This window comes from Conger conger, chromosome 1, assembly GCF_963514075.1.
Source record: "Conger conger chromosome 1, fConCon1.1, whole genome shotgun sequence".
Classification (NCBI taxonomy): Eukaryota; Metazoa; Chordata; class Actinopteri; order Anguilliformes; family Congridae; genus Conger; species Conger conger.
Genome location: NC_083760.1, coordinates 61,813,118 through 61,839,968, shown reverse-complemented (window position 1 = coordinate 61,839,968; position 26,851 = coordinate 61,813,118). Strand labels below are relative to the sequence as shown.

Genomic DNA, 26,851 nt, shown 5'->3' with positions numbered 1-26,851 from the left:
TAGACTTTGACTATTACTCAATCTTGTACAGGTATGAACACATTTCTCCTCTTGATAAAACCATTTTTGAAGCTTAACTTTCAAGCAACAGAATCTTCACACAAGATTTCATTTAGAGAAACAGAAAACCAAATTCAGGTGGCATGAAGCATTTTTCTCTACAGTTTAAATGTTTGCAATTAGACCATGAATCACGTTTCTGTACCAAAAAAAAAAAAAAAATTGGAGTAATCATACCCTGCAAGTCTATTAGAGATGAGCAATATGAAATGGAGCTAATATCAATAACTAGACAGTTGGAGGCCACTGCATTTCTACTTTTTAGTGATTGAGCCATATAAACATTGAATTATTCACAATAGCTCTTATACTGTATCTGCCTTATTACATTTTATAGATTGCATTTAATGGAGTATGCAGAAACACAGAATGAGAATAATCATTTCAGAAGTTATTGCCTGGTTTTATTGTTGTGGCTTTCCCCCAAAAACATCATTTCATTATTCAACAAAAGGCAACATGCAAGTGGCAACAGCACAGAGATCCAATAGGTTTAGTTTCTGTGACATCATCACCATCAGCCAATACGTGGACAAGACACTGCAATGGATATATAACCAAACAAAAGTATAAAAAGTAATACTTTAGGAGGTAGTGGTAACTTTAGACCCCAAATAAAGCCTTAAAGGAACGGTAAAAGAGCAAAGAATTTAGATCCCAATTATTTCCACTTGGTTTGAATTCAGAAATTGAATACTACCACACAGTGGGTATTTACTTGAGCAAAACGCTATGCAAATTGTCTCATATTTGATTTGTGGTTCATATATTTCTTTATGGCTGCAGTTCTGTACTGCTTGATCAAGGTGAAGTCCTGTTCAACACAGTCCTGAACATCTGGTGAGCTTGGGTGCACACACACTGAGGAAGGACCCAAAAGTACATGTGTTGGATAAAGTCTGTCAGGCCAAGCCAGAAGAGTATGGGAACAAGACTCGATAGGACTCTGTCATCCTTCTGTAATATACATGTACATACACCAGTCGGTATGAGACTCCGGGGTAAGAGGGGGTGGGTGTCTGCACGCACTCACCTCACTCTTTCACTGTTCCACAAATGTCCAAAATGAACACATTCAAATATAAAAAAATAAAATTATTAACAACGATAATAACAGTATTACCAATAATAATGTGCAAATTTGAAGAACGTAAGTTCACGCAAGTTCACATGAAGTTTTCTTTTGTTGTTGTTGTCGTACGTTTTGATGAGCAGGGAGAACGAGTCACGGACATTCAGACGAACTGACAAATACCAGACAATTCTGTGCATTTTAAAACAGTTCATTTAGAGAAGGAAAACAAAATATCTTTTAAAAAGGCGGGGGGGGGGGGGGGGGGAGCCAGGAGTGAGTGCGTTTATGGGACTGGGTGGGTGGGGAGGGCTAACGGAGCTGGGGTCAGTCAGGGAGTGGTGGGGCAGGGTTAAAGAATCTTCTGCAGGATGGAGTTGGGCACTTCCAGGGTTTCGTCTTTCACCAAGACGATGTCGTAAGAGTCCATATATTTCTCCAACCGCTCCTCAACCTGGGCCCAAAACAAAACGGACAAGTCATTCACAAAAGCAGTCATGTGGATGTGGGCACATTACATATTTGATATATTTGATATATTTGATTAGAAACAGAGTAGATATAGGGAACTTAGACGGAGAACAGCTCTGGGATAGACTGAACTAAGGGTGAGGGGCGGATGGGGGGATGGGGGGGTGAGGCAGCACACCTTGTCGTTCAGGAAGCCGATCTTGAGGATGTTCTCCACGTTGGGCACCCCGTCGGCCATGTTGAGGTCTCCCAGGGAGTCCCCCAGCAGCACGATGTTGCCGTTGTCCTTCAGCTGCTTGAAGTACTCGGTGTTCCTCAGGGCTCCGTCGTGCTTGTTGTAAACGTGGATCAGATCCCCTTTGAAGCCCCTCAGCACTCCCTGCAGAGGAAGATAAAGAGCGCCTTCGTTAGCACCTATGATAGCACAAGCATCTCAACGCTAAAGAGCAGAATCAGCCCTGAAGAATCCTGGGTTTTCTTTAGCTATGGTGTCAATATAAATGTCACATCAATCTGAACCAATCAGACTGTGTTTCACTGTGGAGATCATGAATAAGCGACTGTCAGCAATATGCCACCTTCACTGTCCTACTGCCAAATAAACCATGAAACAATAGTGGCACACCACCTTGAGTCATACAGTAAGCACTTAAAAAGAGAAGCTCATCTGAGCCTGTTTCTAAGTGCTTGTGACTGTGGTGTTCGCCAACACTGATGAATGTCTAAAAATTAGGTGGACTTTAAAAAAAAATTTGTTTTTGTATACCTGGGCACTTTGTACTCGTTTTGTGAGCATGTGAGCTCAAATAAATGAAGCTCACACTACTTTTGAAGCACATGATGCAGTTGAAGCCACAAGCTTACCTGATAAGTTCTCAGGTGCATTTTAAAAGGTTAGTTTGATGTGTGCAACGCATTATGTGTGGATGAAGTCGGGACTCACATTGTCATCGAAGTCCATGAAGTTGGAAACCACCTTGACGTTGGGGTGGTAGACCCCCGCCTGTCGAATGATCTCCTCCAGAATGTCACCCAGTCCAGCGGAGAAGATAAAGACTGGCACGTTGTGCTCCTGCAGTCTGTCAAAGAACTGCTCATAGCCTTCCCTGTGACACACACACACACACACACACACACACACACACACACACACACACACACACACACACACACACACACACACACACACACACACACACACACACACACACACACACACACACACACACACACACACACACACACACACACACCATGAGTATACAGATCCTCACATAGCATAGCACAGATTACAGCCTGGAATAAATCCATATTTGTGCAGAGAAGGAAGAGCAAATAATTCGCAGTTGATTCTAACATTATGAAGTTAACACAATCTGAACTCTCCTCAGTCAGTAGGTGTGAAGAAGAGTAAGGAACCCTGGAAGTCATACCTCAGGCACACATCGGACTCCCGCACCACCTCTGAAAGCTTCTCTTTCTGTAACCTTTGCTCCACCAGTAACGTGTGTGACTTGTAATACCTGTGGGCAGCAGGAGAGTGAGTCATCCTCAGACTTCTGAGGCAGCGTGGGCTTGCACCCAACATCAACCACTCAGAGGAGCAAACAGCCAACCCCATTTCACTCTGCCTCGCTAAAGGCTTAATGATTCATGCGCGAGTGATTATGTGCGTGCGTGCGTGTGTGTGTGTGTGCGCGTGTGTGCGTGTGTGCATGTCTATGTGTATGTATGTTTTCATGTATGCATGTGTGTGTGTGTGTGTGTGTGTGTGTGTGTGTGTAATTTCATGTTTATGTGTGTGAGTGTTTTCATGTTTGCATGCGTTTGCATGTATGTTTGTGTGAGCGTGTGAAGGTGTGTGTGTGTGTGTGTGTGTCTGTGTGTGTGCACGTGTATGTGTGCGGGTGTATGCGTGTCTATGTGTGTGTATGTTTTCATGAATGCACATGTGTGCGTGTGTGTGTGTGTGTGTGTATGTGTGTGTGTGAGAGAGTACCATTACTCACCACTCCACCATAAAGGGGTACTTCTCCTCCATGGTGAGGTGGGGGTCAACCTCAATGGGGTAGTACTTCTCCTTCAGCTGCAGGAGCTGGGGGTGGGGGATGTGATTGTTTACCGTGTACATTTTACAACACTAAACCACAGAGAATCTCTGCCTTTGGCCTCTTTACTCAGCGAAATCCCGTCAACTAATTTTACTCAAATCACTCACGTTCACTGCATAACATTGACATTGCCCAGCCTCGTTTAAAATGTGCTTGGCTCATTTTTCCCCGGATGGACATTTTGGACAAGGTGATTACAAAGCTGAAACCCAGTCAAACACGTGCGTTTAAATGTATAAAGAGTAGAAATAAAAACTTTATTATTCCACACCTTCTTCCTGCAGTCTTCTGTGACCAGCTTGCAGTTGTCAATAATGTCTGTGTAAAAAAGGGAGGCAATTGAGTTCTACCAATCCTGTCTGCCTGCATACAGATAATAATACAAGAATGTGGTAAAGCTATGTAATTAACCGCATTCCATGAAGTGATTCATTTAATCTGGAAGACTGTTATAATGAATAAATGCAACTTCAAATAAAGTACTAATGTACCAATTGGGCATAACATTTTTTTTTAATTAAAATCATAATATTTGAATCCAAACATTATACTCACTGTGGCAGGTAGGGCAGCGTTTGCCGTTGTATGCAAACCTGCTTAAGGTCATATCAAAGTCGGTGATGATCTACAAAATGAGAGGAGCAGTTAAACCACGACTAAAACTCAGCACAGAGGTCTGAGCTGGAGCCATTCCACCACCAGAGGGCGCCACAGCATTTCAGGCCCAGGCAGGTTCGACTTTCCAAGGCACTGGAGGCTTTACTGCACTCCACAACTGTTAAGGGTCAGTTTGCACAACCCTGAATATAATCCCAGCTGCTATGTGAAGAAAATAGCAAACTGACCCAGAATCAGGATCTAATATACACGGGTTTTCTCACCTGGAGCTTGGCGGCCCCTCCCTTGATAAAACTGCATATGACCTCCTCCACCCGTTCAGGGTCCCTGATGTGGACTGTGTTCTTCTCAAACTCCGGCATCTGAAAACAACAAAGACAGAAAGAGAGAGAAATGGTCAAACAGAGCCTTACTGCACAAGTCTTTTCCTCTCGGATGTGGAATTGACTGAATACTGTTTGCAACTAGAACCAAAGCTGCCAACTGCATCTGGATGATGTGGTTAGCAGCAGAAATTCTGGAACGCATCTGCGTTAATCAGTTAACAGTGCATCGCGTGGACTTGTAATTCCTGTAATCATGTCTTGCTTGTGGTTTATGACATGCCATAACTTTATGGACTACGCCTATACTTATCAGTTATCCTTAGCCATGAACATCAAATCTAGTTCATGGCTAAGGATAACCCACGCCCAAGGTAAATTGTACCTTATCTGACCGGTGTTGTAGCTGTTCCAATGACCCTCAGTGTGCACTTACTGTACGTATGTGGCTTTGGATAAAAGCTTCTGCCAAATAAATGTAATGTAGCGCGTACATCGCAAACAGTTTTGGCAGACCCGACGGTGAGGTACAGCTCGGCTCCACCCCCTTGGCCCAATAACCTGACATAACGGCCCAATAACCTGCTTTGACCCAGTCCAACCCAGCAACAGCCCATCTCCACCCACGCCCCCAATGAAAACCCAAATACAAACAGCCAACCCCGGCCTGCGTCTATGCGGAGAGAAACGGGAGGAGGCCAGCAGCATTCCTTCCCCTTACGGAGGAAGAGGAGACTGGACGGGGTCTGGTAAGCAGATACGAACCAAAACAACCCCCCCCCCTTTTTCTGTTGGGTGCCTGCGCGCTGTAGAAGCTGGTTGCGAGCCTCTTATGTAACAGACGGTGTGCACTTTGAGCAGCTCCCTGGAGGAGGAAGGGTAGAGAGGTGCTATTATCAGGGCATAAAAAGAAACAACCAAAACTAAACCGGCATGTGCAAGTGAGGGTCACATCAGGTGAATCTGATGGAACGTCTTCACAATGCTGCCTAGAATGTTCCGGCAATGTGGAAAATATGATAGAAAAATGCTGCAGGCACGTTGTGTGCATGGGGTAGCATAGAGAGCCATGAGAGACGGTGGCCTGACCCGTTTGAGAGGATGAGGAATCACTGCAGGGAGGCCATTTTAACTGTGGTCAAGTAGCACTCAGTTACACCCCCATCCCCCAACTGTGAGACCGGTCCAGTGGGGGCGGATCTATTCCTGGGAGTAAGCTGGCAGCGGATAGGACCACAGAGAGGCCAAACCGGTGACCTTTCCTGCCGAATCACCCCCCCTTGTCCGTTTGCTGCTACACAGCACTGATTTATACATTTACCACACGCTTCAACAGAATCTCCAGGGCTGACCTGTGGTAACTGAGACTATGGTGTTTCCATTGGTACCAGCCTTATGCCAACCCACGGTCACATTGTATGATCATACATTAAGGACAGACTCCTCCCAGGTCTGTATTCCAGGGAAGGGACCTCCAGTATATGGAGTTATGCTCTTGCTGAGCAGATATTGGCAGCTTGAACACCAGATGTTAAAAAAAAAAAAAAGAAAAAAAAAAAGGCCTGAACATGCACATGCATGCACGCAAAAAGAGAAATGCCTGTTCCCACACACACACACACACACACACACACACACACACACACACACACACACACACACACACACACACACACACACACACACACACACACACACACACACACACACAAACACTTTGCAGTACTCCCCACAAGCACACAGGCGCTTCTTTAATATGCTGTACACAGAAATATCTGCATCCTCCACATGTACAGTACATGTGAATGAGTCCCATTTCTACATAAACACAAATCCTCTCAGGTTTCACACAGCGCTCTCTAGGGAGGGGTGTAATTTGTTTGCAAGGGGGGTGGAGGTAGTCAGGTGATATGTAAGTGAGAAGGAGCGCACTGCCAGAATCAAAATAACCCCTCCACAGCACAGCTGATCCTCTCACAGGAAGTGTGTGTTTGGGGGGGTTTGTAGTTACAAGGAGAGCTCAGGTTGGGGGTACGTGGCTGTGGAACGCAGTCAGGGTATGCCCTGCACGCACGCACCGGTCTCCAGCTTCCCGCTTCGAATTCCACCCCGCTCCGTCTCGGTCAGCCCGGATACCCCATCCGTCTCCTCTAATCCGGCCGGTCCCGGACCCCGCGGGGCCACCTGGCTGCTGGCCGAGGGCAGGGCACCGAGCTCCTCCGCCTTTACATAATTACCAGCCTCAGCTCACTGTTGCATAACCGGATTTCTCTCCCCTAAAGCGGTGCAGCACTGGGAGTGCGGATGGGGACTCTCATGCAAACAGACACGGCCCCTCCCTTCCCCCAACCCCACACCTGACCCCCTACACCCGATAGAACCCCGACAGAACCTGTGAGAGGACAAACATACACAACACAAAAAGCCCTGCAGTATACCTAACATCTTCGGCTATATTAGAACGTAAATATGATCAGGGGCTTATTTAAATAATTGGTAGTCAGAAGCTGCTTAGAAAAGCTTAAAATGGCAGCGCTGCGTGAACACCTGTAATAGACAATAGAGTACTAAGAAAAATATCAAATATCATTACACGCACACACAAACTCACACACACAAACGCAGACACAAATGCAAACACAGTCTAGAGCTAAAAAATTATGACAATTTTATTGATAATATGCTGAATCTAAAGTCAAACTGGTAACATGGCATAAGTACTGTGTTCACGAACTGCAGTATGTAGATACAAAAAATAACCAAAATATGAGTATTTATGGCAGGAAGAGAAAAACGAACAGATGATACTGATATTATTAATTGCAAAAGAGAACGCGCATTAACAGACAAGCAGCGTACAACCAAGGAGAGAAATACAGGACCTTCCACTTTCCCCCTCTTCTCTCTCTCACACACACACACACACACACACACGCACACACACGCTTACCTCTCTCGCTGGTCTTGATAGGGCTGTGTATAACAGGAGTGGGGAAAATATTCTCAGTCAAGCGTGAGCTTTTATAGCCCCTGCTGTTCAGGAGGCGGTGCCAAGAATAGACTTGCTAAGCCCCGCCTCACAAAAACAGATGGAACAAGCAGACATGAAAAACATATACATATGCACAGAAGGAAACTAAAACAGTCCCATGTTTATCACAATCAAACACACACAAACCATTCAGTCAAACACATTTGCGTGTAAAAACACCACCTCCCACTGTAGATGGTCAGGCATGAAACCTATTAAAATGGCAGAGTGGTGTAAAGGTACTGGTCAGAGCAATGCTTTTTTTTGTGCCCTTTGACATTTGACCTTTGCCTGCCCTTAACAGGCACAAGCTCAATCAGAGGCGACAAAGGTCTGCACACGTAACTCCACTGGGCTGATTCCTGTGCAGACTGTCAACATACCAGTGGCAGGAAATGGCCAGCAAGTGCTGACCACGCAAATTGCATGGCAAGTTCAGACGGAGCTGGCGTTGTCCGGGAATGCTAAAGGTTAAAGGTGAGCCAGGGTCATTGTATGAAAAATGAAAAAACCAGGCAGGACAGGTGCTTTGGAGTTCTAATGCATACAGCACACAGACAGCCATCAGCCAATTAGTTCCATTTTAGCTTTTGTTTTCTTTCATTCAGCAGACAGAGGATTAACCTTTACCCCTGTCTGTAAAAACACGCATTCAGAGGACACAACATGTAAAAAAATATGTATATAAAAAAAAAAAGCTAAATGTCGAATATTGAATATCGTTTATTAGAAAGGGGTTTTGTTCTTCTCATCACCTGGCCTAAGTTTCAACAGAACCAAAGCAATTCGGAGTAAGATAAAGCCAGAATTGGAAATACAGGATACAGAATACAGAAAATCCTGTAAACCTGTATAAAATGAGACCTTCACTAATACACCCCCACCCCCCCCAACCATTAGCCTTGGGTGAAAATGTGCACACCATAGAAGCACGCCTGCACGCACAGACGCTATCACTCGGGCTGGAAAATGAGAGTAAAAAATGAAGCCTTATCAGAGGGAGTCGATAGTCTCACGCATCGGGTGACCTGCTCTACTGTCCATACACAGTGCAAGTGGTAAGAATACCTTGAGTTGAGTCTCAAAAAACAAAGGTGATTTTTATTGTGTTTCCGTTTTCGTTTGTTTTTGTAGCGTAACGTGCTAAAAGCACTACACGGACTGAAACGCAATTGATTAGCGGCAGCCAGGAGAGAGTACAGCAGATTAGACGCAGGAGAAGCAGGGCTGCACGTTGCCCTGGGGACCCACAGCTAACCCCCCGCCACTGCCATTCATTAAAGTAAAGTGTCCAGCACAGCCTGTGCTATAAACTCCAAACACGGAGGACCCAGCACCAGCCTCGCAATACAGCCAAAAGCTGCACACTCAAACCCAGAGCACACCAAAATACCCGCAATACATTTCATAAATGTACGTACAAAACGTAATAAATCTACAAATATATTTATTAAAACATGAAGAGAAGATGAATGCCCTCCGAGCCAGTAACAGTGCGATCTAGAAGTGCTCAAAACAGCTATACAATTAACATGATCACCTGGTATATTCTCTCAGAATAAAGGTGAAACCAAAAGCCAAAATGTCATAAGGTATAACAATCCATATGTTAATTTGACTTAGAAATAAGTACATTCTGCCTTCTTACTGCATGCAGTCTGAAATATGTCACTGTACAACCCAGAGTCTAGTAGTGTTATGGTTTTCAATGCTCGATGAAGCACAGCTGTAGCACCCTCAAGCAAACAGCTTAACCTGAACTGTAAATATATCATAATGTTAAATCCCAGATTTAAAATCATTGTGGATGAGGGTTTTCTCCAAGCAAACACATTTAATGCAAACAAAAGCAATGTCACAGCAAGAAACTACTGTTCATCGTCCACAATCCCCAAATGCTACTAAAAAGGAAAGCAATAAACATTGACTCTGAATCTAAATCAACTCAAGTGCTACTTTTGCACTTCACAAACACATTTTTTAGGTTTCATTTTGCTATTTGCTAAGCTAGGTACAACTTTTATTTAGATAAAAATACATTTAGTGGCCCAAAAAGAAAAAAAAAGATGAAAAACTGTTGATTGAATCCAGGCCTATGTACAGAATGCAGCCAGTGGGCCAGTGGTCTGGATTGTGACCAAGTAGCTGCCAATCATATAAGAGTGTTTTCTTGTTGCTATGCAGCCACAGGGCTTCATGCAACACAAGAGTTCTGAGAACCAGCCTGTCTCCCCCTGATAAAGCGACATGCTCACTTGTGTGACAATTTTACTCATGTGGGTCCCTGTTGATTTGCCTTCAACATAGGACACCAGAAAGTGAGGAGCCACCCATCTTCACTGGTGTGAGGACAAAGTGCTACTAATGCACACAGTGCCTGAGACTGTAGAACATGGGATGTGTTTTTAGGGACAATTTGCTTATCCGTTTTACCTTTGGACTGTATTCATTTAACTCAATGTCTGGCACCAACAATCATTCTATGATCAAAGCTGAACCTCTTGACCACGTCTTTTGCAGCCACATGATTGGCCAATGAAATATTTGCATTAACAAGCTGTACATGTAAAAATTTAGTTTAGGGAGAAAAGAAAATGCAAATGTGTCAGCAGACTATGTTCCATTTTTTGACTTTGCATGCTAATTACACAATCAGCAGCATTCATCTGAGCGAGAAACACATACAGTATTTTAGTCTCATTTTTGTACCCTTAATGCCCAGATAAGTTGTAAGGGTGTATGGGCCTGTTGTTTTTTACAAGCCACATTTATTTGGAAGGGGATTTTGGCGACAAAGACACGGACTATAAGTATTTAAATGCACCATATAGCCTAACGTCATCCAGTCAATGGGTTTGAATGGGGAAGAAATGCTATCCAAGTGACTTTGGGAAAGAATGAATGAGAATTCTAGGAAAATGCACATTTTCTATCTGTATCTTATATTCAGCACATCGCAGTATGAATCAGCCAACTGCAATTATGTTACATAAAGGTAAGCGATTATGCATCTCAAATGAGGATATACCTCAGATGTGCATATGCTCTTCACAGCTGGGAGGGCATAGAATAAAAATTTCTTAAGTCCGGATCAGGCCAATAATGAATAAGGTTATAATATGGACATGGACCCAAATCAGCAGTCAACTATAGCTACTTCATGAATCTGGGCCCCCATCTCTCTTTTTCTTTCCAACTGTGAAACTTTATAAAGGTATGCAGTCCAGGTGCATCATCATCATTATCATCCATAAGACCAGCTCCACATCCTACCCACTGAGAAGTGAATATTTGCCATTTCTGCTCCATTCTGCATAGTTTTGTTGTTTTGAACAGTTTAAATTAGAAAGAACAATCAGGGACAGTGAAGAATTTTCTAGATGTACACAGTCTAGGATTTCCTCGAAACAGAATTAGTAATGCAGTGCTAGCTACTGCTTACATTTGGCAAAACATCACCAAAATGCATGTTTTGTATATGGTTAAGCTAAATGGATGACACTGTGGATTCTATAACATTTGCATTAGAATTAGAACATGTTATATTTAAAGATTTTTGAACATACTGAATTTCAGCTCTGGCTGGGCTCTTATTAAAAGTTTTTGAGGTAATCTGTCAGTGAAACCCCACGGCTGCTTCAAGGTTCTGTGACCTGGAGTTATTACATTAGAGTATTATGACCACGTCTGTTCATTGTTGTACTTACGCCCAGACCTACGGACGCCTGCCCGCAATCTAAAGCAAAGCCTTATCCCTGGGTCAACGTGTCCGCTCCCCTGACCTTTGTGCAGAGTAACCGCCCGTTCACAGACAGAGCGATCCGGTCCACCCGCTGCCGGAAGCCCATTAATTTCCTATGATGGCCAACTGCCAAGGCAACTGAGCAACTGAGCAACAAAAGTTGCCAGAGAAAAGTTGCCTGCGGGCATTGCCCGTAAACAGCCAATCGGCATTACTTGCTTCGTATTCTCCCAACCAGTAACATAACATCACGTTATGGTCATTTAGCAGACACTCTTATCAAGAGCGACGTACAATAAAGTGCAATCTTGACCGGGGACAAGTGTGTTGAAACCTTAGAGGTAGGCTAAGTACGGTTCCAAGTGCTAGAGTGATCACATAGATAAAAACTTGAATGGCTTAACCTTGTAGAATAATCAGATAACAAGCAGCAATACTACAATTGGCAGCTAAAACACCACGAATAGTAAAACAATTCAATGCAAGTATGATTATTACATATAGCATACATGGCAAATTATTATAGTGAGATAGGGCTACTGAACTCCATGTCCTATGGGCCGCAGTATCTGCTGGCATTTACATTATATTACATTATTGGCCTTTGGCAGATGCTCTTATCCAGAGCGACGTACAGTTGATTAGCAGGAGACAATCCTCCCCTGGAGCAATGCAGGCTTAAGGGCCTTGCTCAAGGGCCCAACGGCTGTGCGGATCTTATTGTGGCTACATATTGAGGATTAGAACCACCGACCTTGCGGGTCCGAGTCACGTACCTTAACCACTACGCTACAGGCCACCCACATTTACTTCAACCATGCACTACACCTGATTTCAGTAATTTCCTTATTATCAGGTAAAATATATGTGAAATCAGGTGGTTTGGTGCGTGGTTGAAGCAAATGGCAGCAGACACTGCGGCCCGCAGGGCGGGGAGCGGAGTAGCCCTGCAGTGAGACGGAGTAGCCTGCAGTGAGGCGGAGTAGCCCTGCAGTGAGGCGGAGTAGCCCTGCAGTGAGGCGGAGTAGCCCTGCAGTGAGGCGGAGTAGCCCTGCAGTGAGGCGGAGTAGCCCTGCAGTGAGACGGAGTAGCCCTGCAGTGAGGCGGAGTAGCCCTGCAGTGAGGCGGAGTAGCCCTGCAGTGAGACGGAGTAGCCCTGCAGTGAGGCGTATGATGTATTGGGGTAAACTGTGAGGGCCACTCTCAGTGCCATGACATTAGTAAACCCAGACATGATTGACTTAGAAATAATAATGTTACATGGAGATGTTTCTTTCCCTTAGGTGTCAATTGCGGTTAATCGTATCGTACATAATCATACTGTACATAATCATATCATAACCATCACCAAATGCTGATTTACTGTGTTAACCAGTCTTAATAAACTTCAATGTAGTTGAATCTGAGTCTAGTAATTTTATCAAGCACTCCCAGACAGGATAAGACAAACTTCTTTCAGTGCAAAGCTTGGTTCATTTCTCTCCCTAGTAGTTATTTTTGCACATACAGTACAGTCCCATGGGTTGCATATAAGGAAAGATATAGAAAACACTGTTAGAATGTGAATGCCAGCGTAATTTCCTTAAAACATAAAAGCCGAGGCAAAACCAGCATTTATTAGTATGAAGTGTTAAAAGTACAATAGGTAAGATTTTTGTGTTAGAACATTGCTGCAAGACCATTGTAAATCCCTTCCTATTTTTGAAAAAGGCTCACTGACATGTTGACTCATCGGCCTGTGTTTATAGTCCTTAAATTCGGGTTTCAAAGTGCACATTTGTCAGGCCGTCACTCTGTACCAAAACATTGTACAGCTGTACAATAATTCAAGCTCTTTGGTTGAAAATTGGTTCTAATTGCCACAGCCAATGGCATGGGGGCTTATTCGGACTCCAGACAGGCTATCACTGAAACTATATACTATTGCTTATTATCCAGGCGAAGACTACATATCTAGTTATAAAACAATACCAGTTCACTATCGGTAGCAACAAGCAAATTAGCCATAGTTAGCTCGACAAATTTACAAATATCCACCTGAGGCAATACGAACATAGTTGGGAGCGTTGCGAGCATAGTTTCACAAGCCTCAGGTGGATATTTGATACTAACAGCTAACTAACTAACTAACAGCTAGCTCATTTGCAATCTATCCTGTCACCAAGCAGCAGCGAATGGTATGAAGGACATTCAAACTCAATGCCTTTCTTTTTGTTGAAATATCAATAACCAATCAGAGTTTATCAAGTTAAGGAGTCAGCTGGGTTGTTTCCTATGAACCTTTTCTTTGTTTTTGGACGTGCGCACCCATCCCTTGGTTCAGAGTCTAATTCCTGGGCGAACGCCTTCCAGGGAAACAGTGAACACCTTCCAGTCCTACCTATAGTACCATTTTATTTTATGAGGCCACAGTCAATTATCACAGACAGGAAGAAACTGAGGCCAGCTGGGTCACAATAAAGATAAAGGCTGCTGGGGCGCTATGCAACACAGATAAGTGCAGTTTGGGGTGAGGCTGTTGCTAGGCTGCCACAGAAGCTGACGTTAACATGACTTAGCAATGCGCAGAACTGAAATGTTGTGGCTGGACAGATTCTGCATTAGAGAAACCTTGAATGACTCGACAGACGAGAAATAAACAGAACTGTAAACGTACCAGGGTGTTTCTAAGGCGGTTGTATAAAGAAATATGCTGCCGTTGCGTCTGGCTTTTCATCTTGTTTATATATAGCTATCTATGTGGCGTCAGGGGTGCTGGGAGGCTTCTAAGATAAAACACAGTGTCAGCACACAAGTGCCAGGAGCTAGGGTGTCACACAGCCACACTGTCCCAGTGTCACAGCTAATCCACCTCTGACCCACCAACTGCACATAGAGCTACACCTCTGACCAACCAACTGCACATACAGCTATACCTCTGACCCACCAACTGCACATAGAGCTACACCTCTGACCAACCAACTGCACATACGGCTACACCTCCGAACCACCAACTGCACATACAGCTACACCTCTGAACCACCAACTGCACATAGAGCTACACCTCTGACCAACCAACTGCACATAGAGCTACACCGCTGACCAACCAACTGCACATAGAGCTACACCTCTGACCAACCAACTGCACATACAGCTACACCTCTGAACCACCAACTGCACATACAGCTACACCTCTGAACCACCAACTGCACATAGAGCTACACCTCTGACCAACCAACTGCACATAGAGCTACACCTCTCACCAACCAACTGCACATAGAGCTACACCTCTGACCAACCAACTGCACATACAGCTACACCTCTGAACCACCAACTGCACATAGAGCTACACCTCTGAACCACCAACTGCACATAGAGCTACACCTCTGACCCACCAACTGCACATAGAGCTACACCTCTGACCCACCAACTGCACATAGAGCTACACCTCTGACCAACCAACTGCACATAGAGCTACACCTCTGACCAACCAACTGCACATACAGCTACACCTCTGACCCACCAACTGCACATAGAGCTACACCTCTGACCAACCAACTGCACATACGGCTACACCTCCGAACCACCAACTGCACATACAGCTACACCTCTGAACCACCAACTGCACATAGAGCTACACCTCTGACCAACCAACTGCACATAGAGCTACACCTCTGAACCACCAACTGCACATAGAGCTACACCTCTGAACCACCAACTGCACATAGAGCTACACCTCTGACCAACCAACTGCACATAGAGCTACACCTCTCACCAACCAACTGCACATAGAGCTACACCTCTGACCAACCAACTGCACATACAGCTACACCTCTGAACCACCAACTGCACATAGAGCTACACCTCTGAACCACCAACTGCACATAGAGCTACACCTCTGACCAACCAACTGCACATAGAGCTACACCTCTCACCAACCAACTGCACATAGAGCTACACCTCTCACCAACCAACTGCACATACAGCTACACCTCTGAACCACCAACTGCACATAGAGCTACACCTCTGACCAACCAACTGCACATAGAGCTACACCTCTGACCAACCAACTGCACATAGAGCTACACCTCTCACCAACCAACTGCACATAGAGCTACACCTCTCACCAACCAACTGCACATACTGCTACACCTCTGACCAACCAACTGCACATAGAGCTACACCTCTGGCCAACCAACTGCACATAGAGCTACACCTCTGAACCACCAACTGCACACACTGCTACAGCTGGTACAGCTGGCAGAAGAAGACATACCATCTCTGACCAGGGAAGAGCAAAATAGTGAAATATCCAAGTGTTTCAGAAAAGTGGATAGAAGACTTTTTTCAACACACATGTTAGGCCTACACTACAGAAGCCTCTGTATTAACTCCGTAAGCTAATAAAAGTATATACCTGCTCAACACCAAGTCTATGCAATGGGGTGTTGGCTAATACTTTCACAGGACATAGTGCAGCCAGGCTTCTTTTCTTTTTGCAGATTGTCCATACATTTTAGTTTGAAACTGGCAGTCCTGGCAGGTCTACACTATTAAAAGCCATTTTCAGCTTCCAGTTGACAAGGTGCTGAAAGAGGGAGAGTAGGCTATTACAACTCAAATGTTCCAAAAAACACCTTAATCAATGAGTGAGACTGCACATTACGGACTGCTATATGTCCAGTTATTATTATTTGTTTGCCACAGGCAGGCGAAATTCATGCGAGGACAAGTACAACACATGTTTTAATGATTGTCCTAATATTTAAATTAAAATCTCATCTAAACATGTTAAAATGTCAAAAGTCTGCCAAGTACAATCTCCTTGTGCCCTGTGCAGTGTCAATCTTTTGTAGTGTATTGAGCCTAGTGGAGAATAAAAATAAGGTATACTTATGTTTGTGTTTGACAGCCCCCTAGTGGCGATCTTTTAAATTGCATATGATCGTTTCTGTTTTCTGCAAATTATGCCAAATAGCTAGGGGCAGGGGTTCTCAAATTGTGGGTCGAGACCCCATGTTGGGTCGCTCGATTTCTGGATGGGGTCGCCTGAAAATCTTTAAAAAGATAAAATGCCATTTTTGCCTCTTTAAGTTGTGTGAATGTAGGCCACTGCATGTTTAACATTACAACAATCCAACTATAATAAAGCAATGAGGCAGGAGAGGTAGTGGTATATTTCCAGTATAGTCGTGGCTAAAGGGTGGTGTTAGGCACAAGTTTGTGGGTGGGGTGCTGGGGCTGTGTACGTTAAATTTGGGGTCACGTGACAAAAATGTTTGGGAACCCCCGGGCTAAAACTGCTAAAGCAGCTCGTTAATTTGTGACACCGCCTTGTAAAGTGTCCCTTCAGTCCACCTAAAACGGAGGGCATCACTTGTTGCATTATTTGATGTCATTAGGGGCGGCCTATAGCTTACTGGCGAAGGTGCTTGAATAACAAAAACTAAATAAAATGAGAGCCTTTGCATAAAATCTATATAAACCGGATTGTTCTATGTATTTGCAAAATTATAATGGAACATACGCATGTAGATTATCATCAATTTAAAGAACGTGGGAAGGTCTATAATAGCCAGCTAACATATAAAGATGATTTATTTTTAAAAACAGGCATGACATGGCTCAGGCAGTAAGAGCTGTCGTCTGGCAGTCAGAGGGTTGCCGGTTCGATCCCCCGCCCGGGCTATGTCGAAGTGTCCCTGAGCAAGATACCTAACTCCTAAATGCTCCTGACGAGCTGATCGGTGCCTTGCATGGCAGCCACTCACCGTTGGTGTGTGAGTGTGTGTATGAATGGGTGAATGGAGAAGCATCAATTGTACAGCGCTTTGGATAAAGGCGCTATATAAATGCCTGCTATTTATTTTATTTATTTAGGTTTCCTGAAATTCGAATTCCTAAACCTTTCATGAGAGTACAGCTCGTAAAAATGATAAAATCTAAATAAAGTAGTTTTGTATCTACATCATGTCGGTCAACTGCTCTATGGCAAATAGGCAAAGAGTTGTGCATAGCGTACGAACTAAAAAATGTCGAGATTACCTTACTGCAGAGCCTCCGTCATTACGCTACTGATGACGTCGGGTGACGTAAAATGTTCAGTGCGTTCCCTACCTGTGACAGATATATCGACTTCAGCACTTAGATAGTAAGGATTATTCTCCTCATCAACAATCGTTGTAACATTCCTCAGCCAACCATAAGTAACGTTAACTAGCTATAGATCTTTCGCTATATGTAGCTTCAGCTGGAGTTTACAAGAAATCCAGTTGAAGCAACATATACCAACGGATTATAGCATCAGTAATGTGTGGCTAGCTAGCTAGGCTACAGGCTGTGAATGAGATTTACTAGCCATGTTAGCTAGCTTTTTTAACAGAATAAAAAACGTGCAAGTGCTTCTGCATTGTAACGTTAAGCAAATAAACAATAGAGTAGCTAGCGTACCCTGTCTGACTCGTAACAGTAGATAATCAAAGCAGCGATATTGAATCGTACTAAAGTCTTCACAAACACAATTACAACTAACTTGGTCTAAGTGTAAGGGAAGCTAGCTAAGTTAGCCCACCTGAAAGGTTGGCATAGCTTGCTAGCCATTTAGCTAGCTGGCTACCTGGTCACACTCAACGGACGACACCAATATTTTTAATTTCACAGTACGGCATCTAACAATTTAATATCCCATCTTCCAGCAAATCCTATGTTCATACTTTTTGCCACTCGTCACTTCGGATGCATTCCTCTTGTGTTAGCTAGCTAGCTACACACTCTGTGACCTCTATATTAACGGCTGCTATTTTTGTCGGCGACTGCGCTATGCGCATGAGACCAGCACGTGAAACTCACCATTTCAATGATCTTCGTTTTCCTACCCGCTCTCTTTTTCTTTGTGAATATGTATTGCGCCAGTACAACTCCGCCAAAAAGAGCACACACGCTCGCGCTGGCCACGGCCCCAGCCTTCACTACGGCGGTCTTATCCATCTTTCCCTTTCCCCTTTCCCAGCGACTGCTAGTACACCACAAGCACAACCAGTCGCTTATGTCAACATGGTCCCTCCTTCTACTAACCCTGTCACGAACTACGTCCTCGCAGGCTGCTACCAATGGTTGTGAAAAATGGTATGTACGCTTCAAGAAACGCTTAGTATGACAGCGGGACAAAATTGTTCTACAGTCTGCGTAATTCAGTATTCATTATGTGACGTTAACTTATGTGGTAACATACGATTTGTATAAATCATATCGATAACATGCATTTGTTCTCTGGTCTAAATGGTTTATTCTAGCGCCATGGAAACGCGTCCCAACAAATATGGAGGCAGTTCCGCAAAGACTGGTAGTTGGCTTGAACTACAAACACAGTTTGCTATAAAGTAACACTTACGACATTTCTAGTTGTAATGTTAGTTCTCAATATATTGCATGTATATTTGTCCATTACCTAATATATTGCTGTGTCGATCGTAGAGCGTACTAAGGAATTGTGATGACGACGTGTTTATTTTCATTCAAAGTTTCAGACACGCACCAACACAAATGCCGATTGACAGCGCAGCTAGCATCACCCCGCTTGCTACAATATCAATACCACCTCGTTAGCTAGAACTAACGATAATTTGTTTCCCCCCTCCCCGTTATCTCAGCCAGCTGTTTGACGGTTTGGGATTACATTGTATCAGAGGAATTCTATTAATGGCATACATACTGTAGTCTAATTTAGCTAACCAGCATAACGTACGTTACACAGGCAGGGGTCCCCATGGAAGGTTGTGAACCACTGGATTGTATTTCAGCCATAGATTTCAGGACAACATCAATTCCATTTAAATCGACATTTAATAAAATGTTTGGTTGTTGTTTTGTTAAAATTAATATTCGACGTATCCTACGCAGACAACAGACGAAACATTTCCTTTACGTTCTTTAACATGTTTGTACTTACTCTCACACATAAGTGCGAAATGGGTGTGATAACATACTCAGCAAAGTTATTACAGCACACAGACACTGGCTCACCATTTATACCAGAACATTTTGAGTAGAACTTTACACATAATTATGAAATCATAACATAATATGAACACTGTGTGCAGTGAATAGAAACATTTAAGGAAACTATTATATTGCTTGCCAATTACACTGTATATAGTGTATTCCAAAATCTTCCCTTCCAAAAATAAAAAAGGCAATCTATTAAGTGTGGAAGAAAGAAAAGAAGAGACCAAAGTTCAAACTTATTTTATTCACATCCTTTTAAAATATCTCAAGTGTGTTGAAGGGATTTGTAGGGCCCTTAAAGGAGCCAACCTCTTTTCACTCTTGGCCTTCATAATAATAAATACAAGGGCAGGCATGTTCCACACGATTCTGCAGTACCCCCCCATGAAAAAGCAAGTGCGTGTGTGCGGTCCAAGGGCCTTGTTGAATACCTCTCAGTGGTTCCAAAACACATTCACTTCAAGTCCCCTAAAATGACCATTATTATTAGAAATAATAATTATATATGCAGTCAAATTTCAGTCATGAACATCCACAAAACAAGACAAGCATATAAATAAACATATACATTGCAATGTATTTCAGAGTAGTAGCAGTAGCAGACAGATGACACACTTGTCATATTAGAAGAACTACAGAATAGAATACAATCTGCTTTTGCACACAAAAATGAGTTATACTTCAGTTTCTGGAATAAGAGTAACTGTAACGCCTGGGCCATTAAGTAAGCTGGTAAAGAGGGGGAGGGATAAGGTCTCAGTTTTCCGGTTAATAACCATTCCCCTGAAAAGATAACCCTTTTATGGCAAGGTGCGGTGACATCACTACTCCACAGGTTTGACCTGTGTGGCTCCCTCTAGCTGCCGGACGGATTCATCCCACTGGGAGAACTGTTTGGACAGCAGGAACATCTGCAACAAGGTTAAGGTCCAATGGTCAAATTCCAGGCACACAAATTAGTTAAGACACATCTATATGCTGCATACTACAGGCACAAGTTTGTTGCTTTTGCATCATCGGATTTTATTCAGTTTGGGGTTTGCCCATCTGTTATCTGTCTTATGATCAGAATTTTAAAATCAAATTAGCCTTGTTTTAATGAATCTTATAGTTTTCTCAGAAATTTTTGTCCCTTGCACAAGGTCTGCTTGAGCTGATAAGGATGCTTGAGCAGTCAATGTGTAATATTTATTTTTGGTTTGACAACAGTAGGAATGAGTAAAAGCCATCCATCCATTTTTAAAACATCCAAAACAGTCACACATACGCACACACACCAGTGGCAAGAGAGGTTAATTTCAATAACTAGGTCATCACCAAGAACCTCATTGTGACACATATGGCAACTTTTCAGCCTGAACCCAAAAATAAGTATCATGGTCCTACATGTGTATGCCGTAAGACAATTTACAATCTGAGCTTTACAAAATTGGTCAGACAGCACTTTACAGAGCAAGAGCAAGGATACCATCTTGTTGTAATCTTCAAACTGCTTCTTCACCTCCTTGGACAGTGTCTCACTCTGGTTCTATTTGAGAGACACATAAACAAATAAACAAACAGGCACACATACGCACACACATCAGTTTTGTCATGATAGAAGAATCAGGGTTTGCCCCAGGTAAATAGTTAGTGGAGGGGGGAGTGCTTGAGAGGGTAAGCAGCAGTGGTGTAGTATTTACATGGTATAGCCTCCACGTTTCCCCTGTGAACATGGTATAAATAGGCCACGTGCTTCCTTCGCGTGACCAAGCGCCAACAGGCCTATTTTCCCCCCTTTCATGGACAGAGCTGCAGATTTAAGGGTTTAACCTTGTAGAGGATATGGGGATATCTCCCTTAGAAGAACATTTGTTTACAATTTTAACAGCGAAATGTAGCACTCGGGTGCACTTTGAGAGGAAAACTGAGGGGCTGAAATGACATGCAATTCAGGTCTAATGCTACTTATCAATCAATCTTCAAACAAAATAGTGTGGTATTTTTCTTCTGGTCCTGGTGTTGTGCACAAGCATGGAATGTCCACGATTTCTGAAATTCAGCTGCCATATCGGTGGAGTACTAGTACTGTGTCTTGCGAAGATACGGACACATAGCATGTGCAAGCTTCGATGTTCTGGGGCTGGACACCTATTCATAGGAAAACTGGTTCTAAAAATCTTATGCTGAACTTTTTTCAAATAAAGGTTTTTTCAGAAGCAGTTCACTGTGCAGCACTAATTCAGCCCAACTACAGGGCCCAGTGTTGCTGTGTTTAAGGTCAGTCTGGGTCGAGCACAGCCCCGGGTGGGGAGTACAGAGGAGCTCCACAGGGGGGTCTAGTCTCATGGTTAGATCATGAGCTGCATAGCAGTGCTGACATTAATTGTACGATTCAGCAAGACAATTCACTTTCACTGCCCCAGTAAAAAGTCAGCTCTACTAATTTGTCACAGAATAACTACATGCAAAATTGTATCCTTCTACTCGCTAGATAAACCTGTGCCGCAGATATCGTAAAATGCATTTCCAGCAACAGGGTAATGCATGTTGACGCTCATAAAGGCCATTAATAAAGTCTCTCTCTGCAGATTATGGGCCAGCAGAGAGGCAGGCGTAGAGAGTGAGGACACGGCAGGAGAGGTGCTTCATACCTGCTGTTTGATGTGGATCTGAGACAGGCGCTGGAGTTTGGTAGTGTGCTCAGGGACATCTGAGGAAAAGCACAGTTCAGACAACAGTCCCACAAAAAAATAAACCTGCACCCAACCAGCACATAAAGTTGCTACTTAACTAACTCATAGTTTCCCACAGAAATCATCATCACACACTGTCATACATGATGACCTTTCTTAGTGGTTGGCCAAAGCAATCTCTGCACAGGAATTTCAGCAGCGAATGGTACAAATTTGGTTGAAGTAAATGTCATAAATCTTTCTTTCACCTTCTTAGCGAGTAGAACAGCTTCCTGTCAAGTACCTACACTCAGCCCCTCTGGTTGTATTCAACACAAGTGTAAACCTGTGACTGGCACTATGTGACACCTGCCCATAGACTGTAAGCGCCCATCCTGTTGTAGTCTATAGTGAAGCAGGTTCCTGGAGCATGCGTAGTAGTATGGGGCTATATCCCTGCACTAGCTCAGAGCTTGCACTGTGTTCTGTCACGCTTTCATGTTGCCGGACAGAAGAATCCCCTTTTTGAGAGTCTAAAACACATACATCATAAATTCTAAAGGTTCCATGAAATTGGGCAGACTTCTAAAAACTTGAGAAAAGATAAGCACCTAGTACTATGTGTACTGACAAGTAGTAAATATATTGGGTGAAGTGTGGTGAGTTGGGAGTGGTCTGCCATTTTTTTAGCACTTCAACATTAAATTAATGCAGTGCTCAACAGAATGTACAATAAAAAATAAAAAAAACACATACAAACACAAATAACTGGATTCTGCTCAAAGAACTGGCACCGAGCATTTTCGCATTTCAACCAGATATTATGCCTGATGTTGGGAAATAATGTTGCTTAAGTCAAGTCGAGGCTGTGACATTCATGGGGTGGTACCACTGACCTCTGATGTAATTGCTGTCCAGGAGTGGCTGCAGCTTGCTGACCTGCTCCAGCAAAGAGGCCTGGGTCAACAGGAACTCCTCTTCTGAAGGGAAGAAGAAAGAAGGGGTCAATTCCATTGAGCACAGTGCTTAACCTCAGATGTTATACAGAAGTGTAAATTAACAGCATGAACATGTAGGCTGTGCATGGTGCCTGAAAACACAGCATCTGCTATGTGAATGGCTACATACTCTAAGATGTAAGAGAGCATGTGGCTATTACTTGTGTAACAGACTTTTTTGTAACTATGTAACTATAATCTATTGGTAAAAAGGCTCTAATTTTGTTTTTAAGTACAACAGGCAGTGTCAGCTTTATCCCGAATATCAACTAATGACTTTATTAACAGAGCATTTTCCTGGCTAACACACTATGCATATAATTTTAAGAGCATATAAATTGTAAAAAGTCACCAAAAAGTGCTCAAGGTTTTGTGCAACTACTCAGTGGGAGGATTTAATGGCACACAAACAGCTTAATCTGAGAAGCTTTTGAGCAACGTCTTCCCCAGTGGCACTTGCAGCCTACATAAGATGGCTCGCACATCTGTGATAATAACAACAATAATAAAAAACAATAATAAAGACATCATCATTATCCTTTATGACATGCTTTGCATTATATATATCAAAGGTGTTGTACTTTCTGCAAGATGCATAAAAAATAAGCAAAATGCAACCATCTCTAGATTGTTGAAAAAAAACTAAGTCAAAAGTTTGTCACCATTAAAAACAAGGCCGCTTGCTGAAGACAAGACTTACAGAAGATCGCCAAATTAAAAAGTAAACACACTAAAAGATACAGTACATCATCTGTACTGTGCAATGATTCTATTCTATTCTATGCTGATGGTACTATTACAGTAAAAATGAAAGCTGTTCCTTAAAGGTATAATAGGAAAGAGTTTTGTCTAATAAATTATTACAAGACCATTGTAAACCCCTTTCAATCATTGAATAAGGCTCACTGACATGTTGACTCACCCTCTGCCTGTGTTTATAGTCCTTAAATTCAAGTTTCAAAATATGCAGTTGCCAGGCCGGAACGCTGAGCCAAAACATTGTAGAGCTGTACAATAATTCAAGCTCATTGGTTTAAAATTGGTTCTAATTGCCACAGCCAATGGCATTTCAACATCAGCGCGTTCACAGAGAAGGGGGGGATAAACAGTGTTGTGGTTTGAGCGTGTTTGTTGCTGCAACTCCTCTCTTGACAGTTAGAAGTCCGAAATTACCTATTGTACCTTTAAGAGCTCATTGTCCAAACAAAATTGCTCTTTTTGTCACTGGCTAACTGGCGTTGGGCCAAAGTCATTAAATTTGTTTGTGCCAAATACCCCAAACATTTTGTCTAGGCATGAAACCAACTATTGAAATGAAATTAAACCCTCCCTTACCAGCCAGAACGAACTCCAGTTTCATGGCATCAGGGACAGCCATATTGTCAGTGAACTGTGGGTCCAGATATTTCATCAGGTCTTCAACTGTATACACAGAGTAAGAGGAGGGCAGAGATAATACTTGGAAAATGTACGCTTGCTAGTTATATTACAAAATATATATTTATTTACAAATTATTTCGAGATTTATTTAAAATAATTTACATTCCATAACTAAAAACCATTAAAAAAAGGTTTCGTCCGGAACTTGTGACGTCACGTACTCTTTTTGTGCAAAATTTTCACTCGCTCCCTCTTGTTCGCTGTACTTCCGAGAGCAGCGTGGATCCTCGCCATTGAATCAGCGCACTGACAAGGAATAATATGGAAGCTAATTACAGCGGTGACACTAGATTATAGTTATGGAAACACAAGTACAAACACAGCGAAACAAAACAAACGTCAGTTTCCTTGATAGGATGTGTCATATAACTATCTAAGGTGGCCTCGAGCAACTAACATCATACTAAATACAGTTGTGAACTACCCAGCGAGCCAGTGCAACAGTCGGCCACATCACAGTTCTTTAAGTTTACAGTTCTGTGGACCACACCCTTCGCCCTGTGGTATGGAAGATGAACTGTCGCTCTTCCCTCTCAGATCAAGCTATCAAACAAATTGGACATTTTGGACATCATTTATGTCTCCCGCTGAGTAACCAACAATCAACGGGGTTTAATAATAACACATACAGATATAACTGAAAATGCTTAAGAAACATGCATTATTTAGCTTGAAGACGTTAATGAGTAGGCGATGTACAGAAGCGTCCACTGTTGTTTCACCTGCTAATGCTGGGAATAGTGTTAGGCAAACAAAAGGTTCAGCGACTAATAATGAGATTTTATTAGCTACATTTTTTTTACCTTGACGTGCTTGGTGTTCCGACCTCCTTTTTCTCCATATACACGCTTTTCCAGTGTTTGAATACGGGTCTCTAAAGTATCAATGTAGTTGCCGTTTTCCATTTTCGCTATCTAGCTATGTTTGTTGCCGTCAAAAAAGGACAGGAAGTTCTCTCTGTTCACAAGCCCCGAAAATGAACTTACTTCCGGTAACAATTAGCGTGGAGAAATTCACAATAAAAGTAGTATTAAACGTTATAGCAATAAAGCAATAAAGTTATTTTCGTGTCATTGGCCAAGTGACGGAATATACAGTATATAATGTACATACAGCGATCTGTCACAACATTAAAACCTCCTGCTGTAAACCAGTTTCTTAATTATTAAAAATGATTTAAACTGCATAAACATGTCGATAACACTAACTATTTTATTATATGATATGTGTACTTATATCAGCAGATAATCATAAGTGAATTGCATTCAAAAGTGTAATTTGTTTTACATGAAAATGGAAATATTGCTCATTGGAAACATTGCCTTGTTTTTTCAATATCTTGGTATGTACTGGTGTCATGATGATGTCTATCTTAACAGATGCTCCAGGACCTGTAGAATTATATATATATATATATATATATATATATATATATATATATATATATATATATATATGGTATTTATATATTACATGGTACTGCATGTGGTGAAACTTATTCTGCTGTAACTGCTAACTGTAATATGCCCTCCTTGAAATTATTTTTTTTCTCTCACAAGACTAAGGCTTCACACAAGGGGGCAGCAAAGGCACACAAATGAGTTGATCTCTAATCCTTGAGCTATTGAGTGTGTGGTAATTCTGGGGGCCCTGCATGTGTTTCCTCATCGAAGTTCATCATCCTGATTTATTAATCCAAGTAGTACCATACATGAGGGGATACCTGCCACAATGACATTGCAAATGGATTCAGGGGACTTGAAGATAAACATTAGGCCAACACACAAATTTGCTATTCCATTAATGTCATCTCAAAGTAGATGACAATGATAATACTGTAAAATACTGTAAAATATCACAGGTATTTTAACATTTCCTGCATATTATATGTAAAGTGCTTGCTGTAGATGTACTGTAAAACACATCCATCTGGGCAATTAGAAAGTTGGGTTAGACAAATCAAACCTCTTACTTTTCAAAATGAATAAAACATCTTGATTGATCGATTTTTTTTCATTATAGAGACACATGACCAAATTAATGGGTAGGGTAGGCATCCACAAAGTGAAACCCAAAAAACAGGATTGGCTTGTAAGATCCAGTGCAAGATGTATTCTTTAATCCAGGCAGAAATACACCACACAGAGCAAGCAGATGAAAATCAAAGGTGCATATTCATACAAGGCTGTCAGCATTCAGTTGTCTCTACATTATCACAATTTTATTGTATTAAGTAGTGGAGGAGCTAGAAGCTGGTTACCTTGATGTTTGTTTACAGAATGGGACTAAACAAATGGGAGAGCCTGAGGCTGATCTGTTCACCTTCCACCATATGTCGTGATTATTAC

At 42.6% G+C, this 26,851-nt stretch overlaps 2 protein-coding genes across 5 annotated transcripts; both read right to left on the bottom strand.

The window, feature by feature from the left end:
• Positions 1-442: 442 nt before the first annotated feature.
• nt5c3a (5'-nucleotidase, cytosolic IIIA) lies at positions 443-18,479 on the bottom strand. 3 transcript variants are annotated; one of them, XM_061218520.1, is made up of 9 exons: positions 18,257-18,479; positions 4,596-4,694; positions 4,270-4,339; positions 3,986-4,032; positions 3,613-3,698; positions 3,037-3,126; positions 2,547-2,709; positions 1,782-1,982; positions 443-1,586 (listed from the first exon to the last, which is right to left on the bottom strand). In XM_061218520.1, the coding sequence occupies exons 1-9, from the start codon at positions 18,392-18,394 to the stop codon at positions 1,485-1,487; spliced, it is 996 nt and encodes a 331-aa protein (XP_061074504.1). In that variant the 5' UTR covers positions 18,395-18,479; the 3' UTR covers positions 443-1,484. The 3 variants fall into 3 exon arrangements, with proteins under 3 accessions (XP_061074504.1, XP_061074505.1, XP_061074506.1); XM_061218521.1 differs by lacking the exon at positions 18,257-18,479 and adding an exon at positions 7,606-7,660; XM_061218522.1 differs by lacking the exon at positions 18,257-18,479 and adding an exon at positions 6,734-6,893.
• Positions 18,480-19,635: 1,156 nt separating this feature from the next.
• Positions 19,636-25,461, bottom strand: LOC133133663 (dynactin subunit 3-like). 2 transcript variants are annotated; one of them, XM_061249810.1, is made up of 7 exons: positions 25,307-25,461; positions 24,665-24,749; positions 24,399-24,485; positions 22,962-23,042; positions 22,045-22,103; positions 20,880-20,939; positions 19,636-20,322 (listed from the first exon to the last, which is right to left on the bottom strand). In XM_061249810.1, the coding sequence occupies exons 1-7, from the start codon at positions 25,406-25,408 to the stop codon at positions 20,236-20,238; spliced, it is 561 nt and encodes a 186-aa protein (XP_061105794.1). In that variant the 5' UTR covers positions 25,409-25,461; the 3' UTR covers positions 19,636-20,235. The 2 variants fall into 2 exon arrangements, with proteins under 2 accessions (XP_061105794.1, XP_061105784.1); XM_061249800.1 differs by having other exon boundaries at positions 22,962-23,045; positions 25,307-25,460.
• Between the last annotated feature and the right edge of the window lie 1,390 nt (positions 25,462-26,851).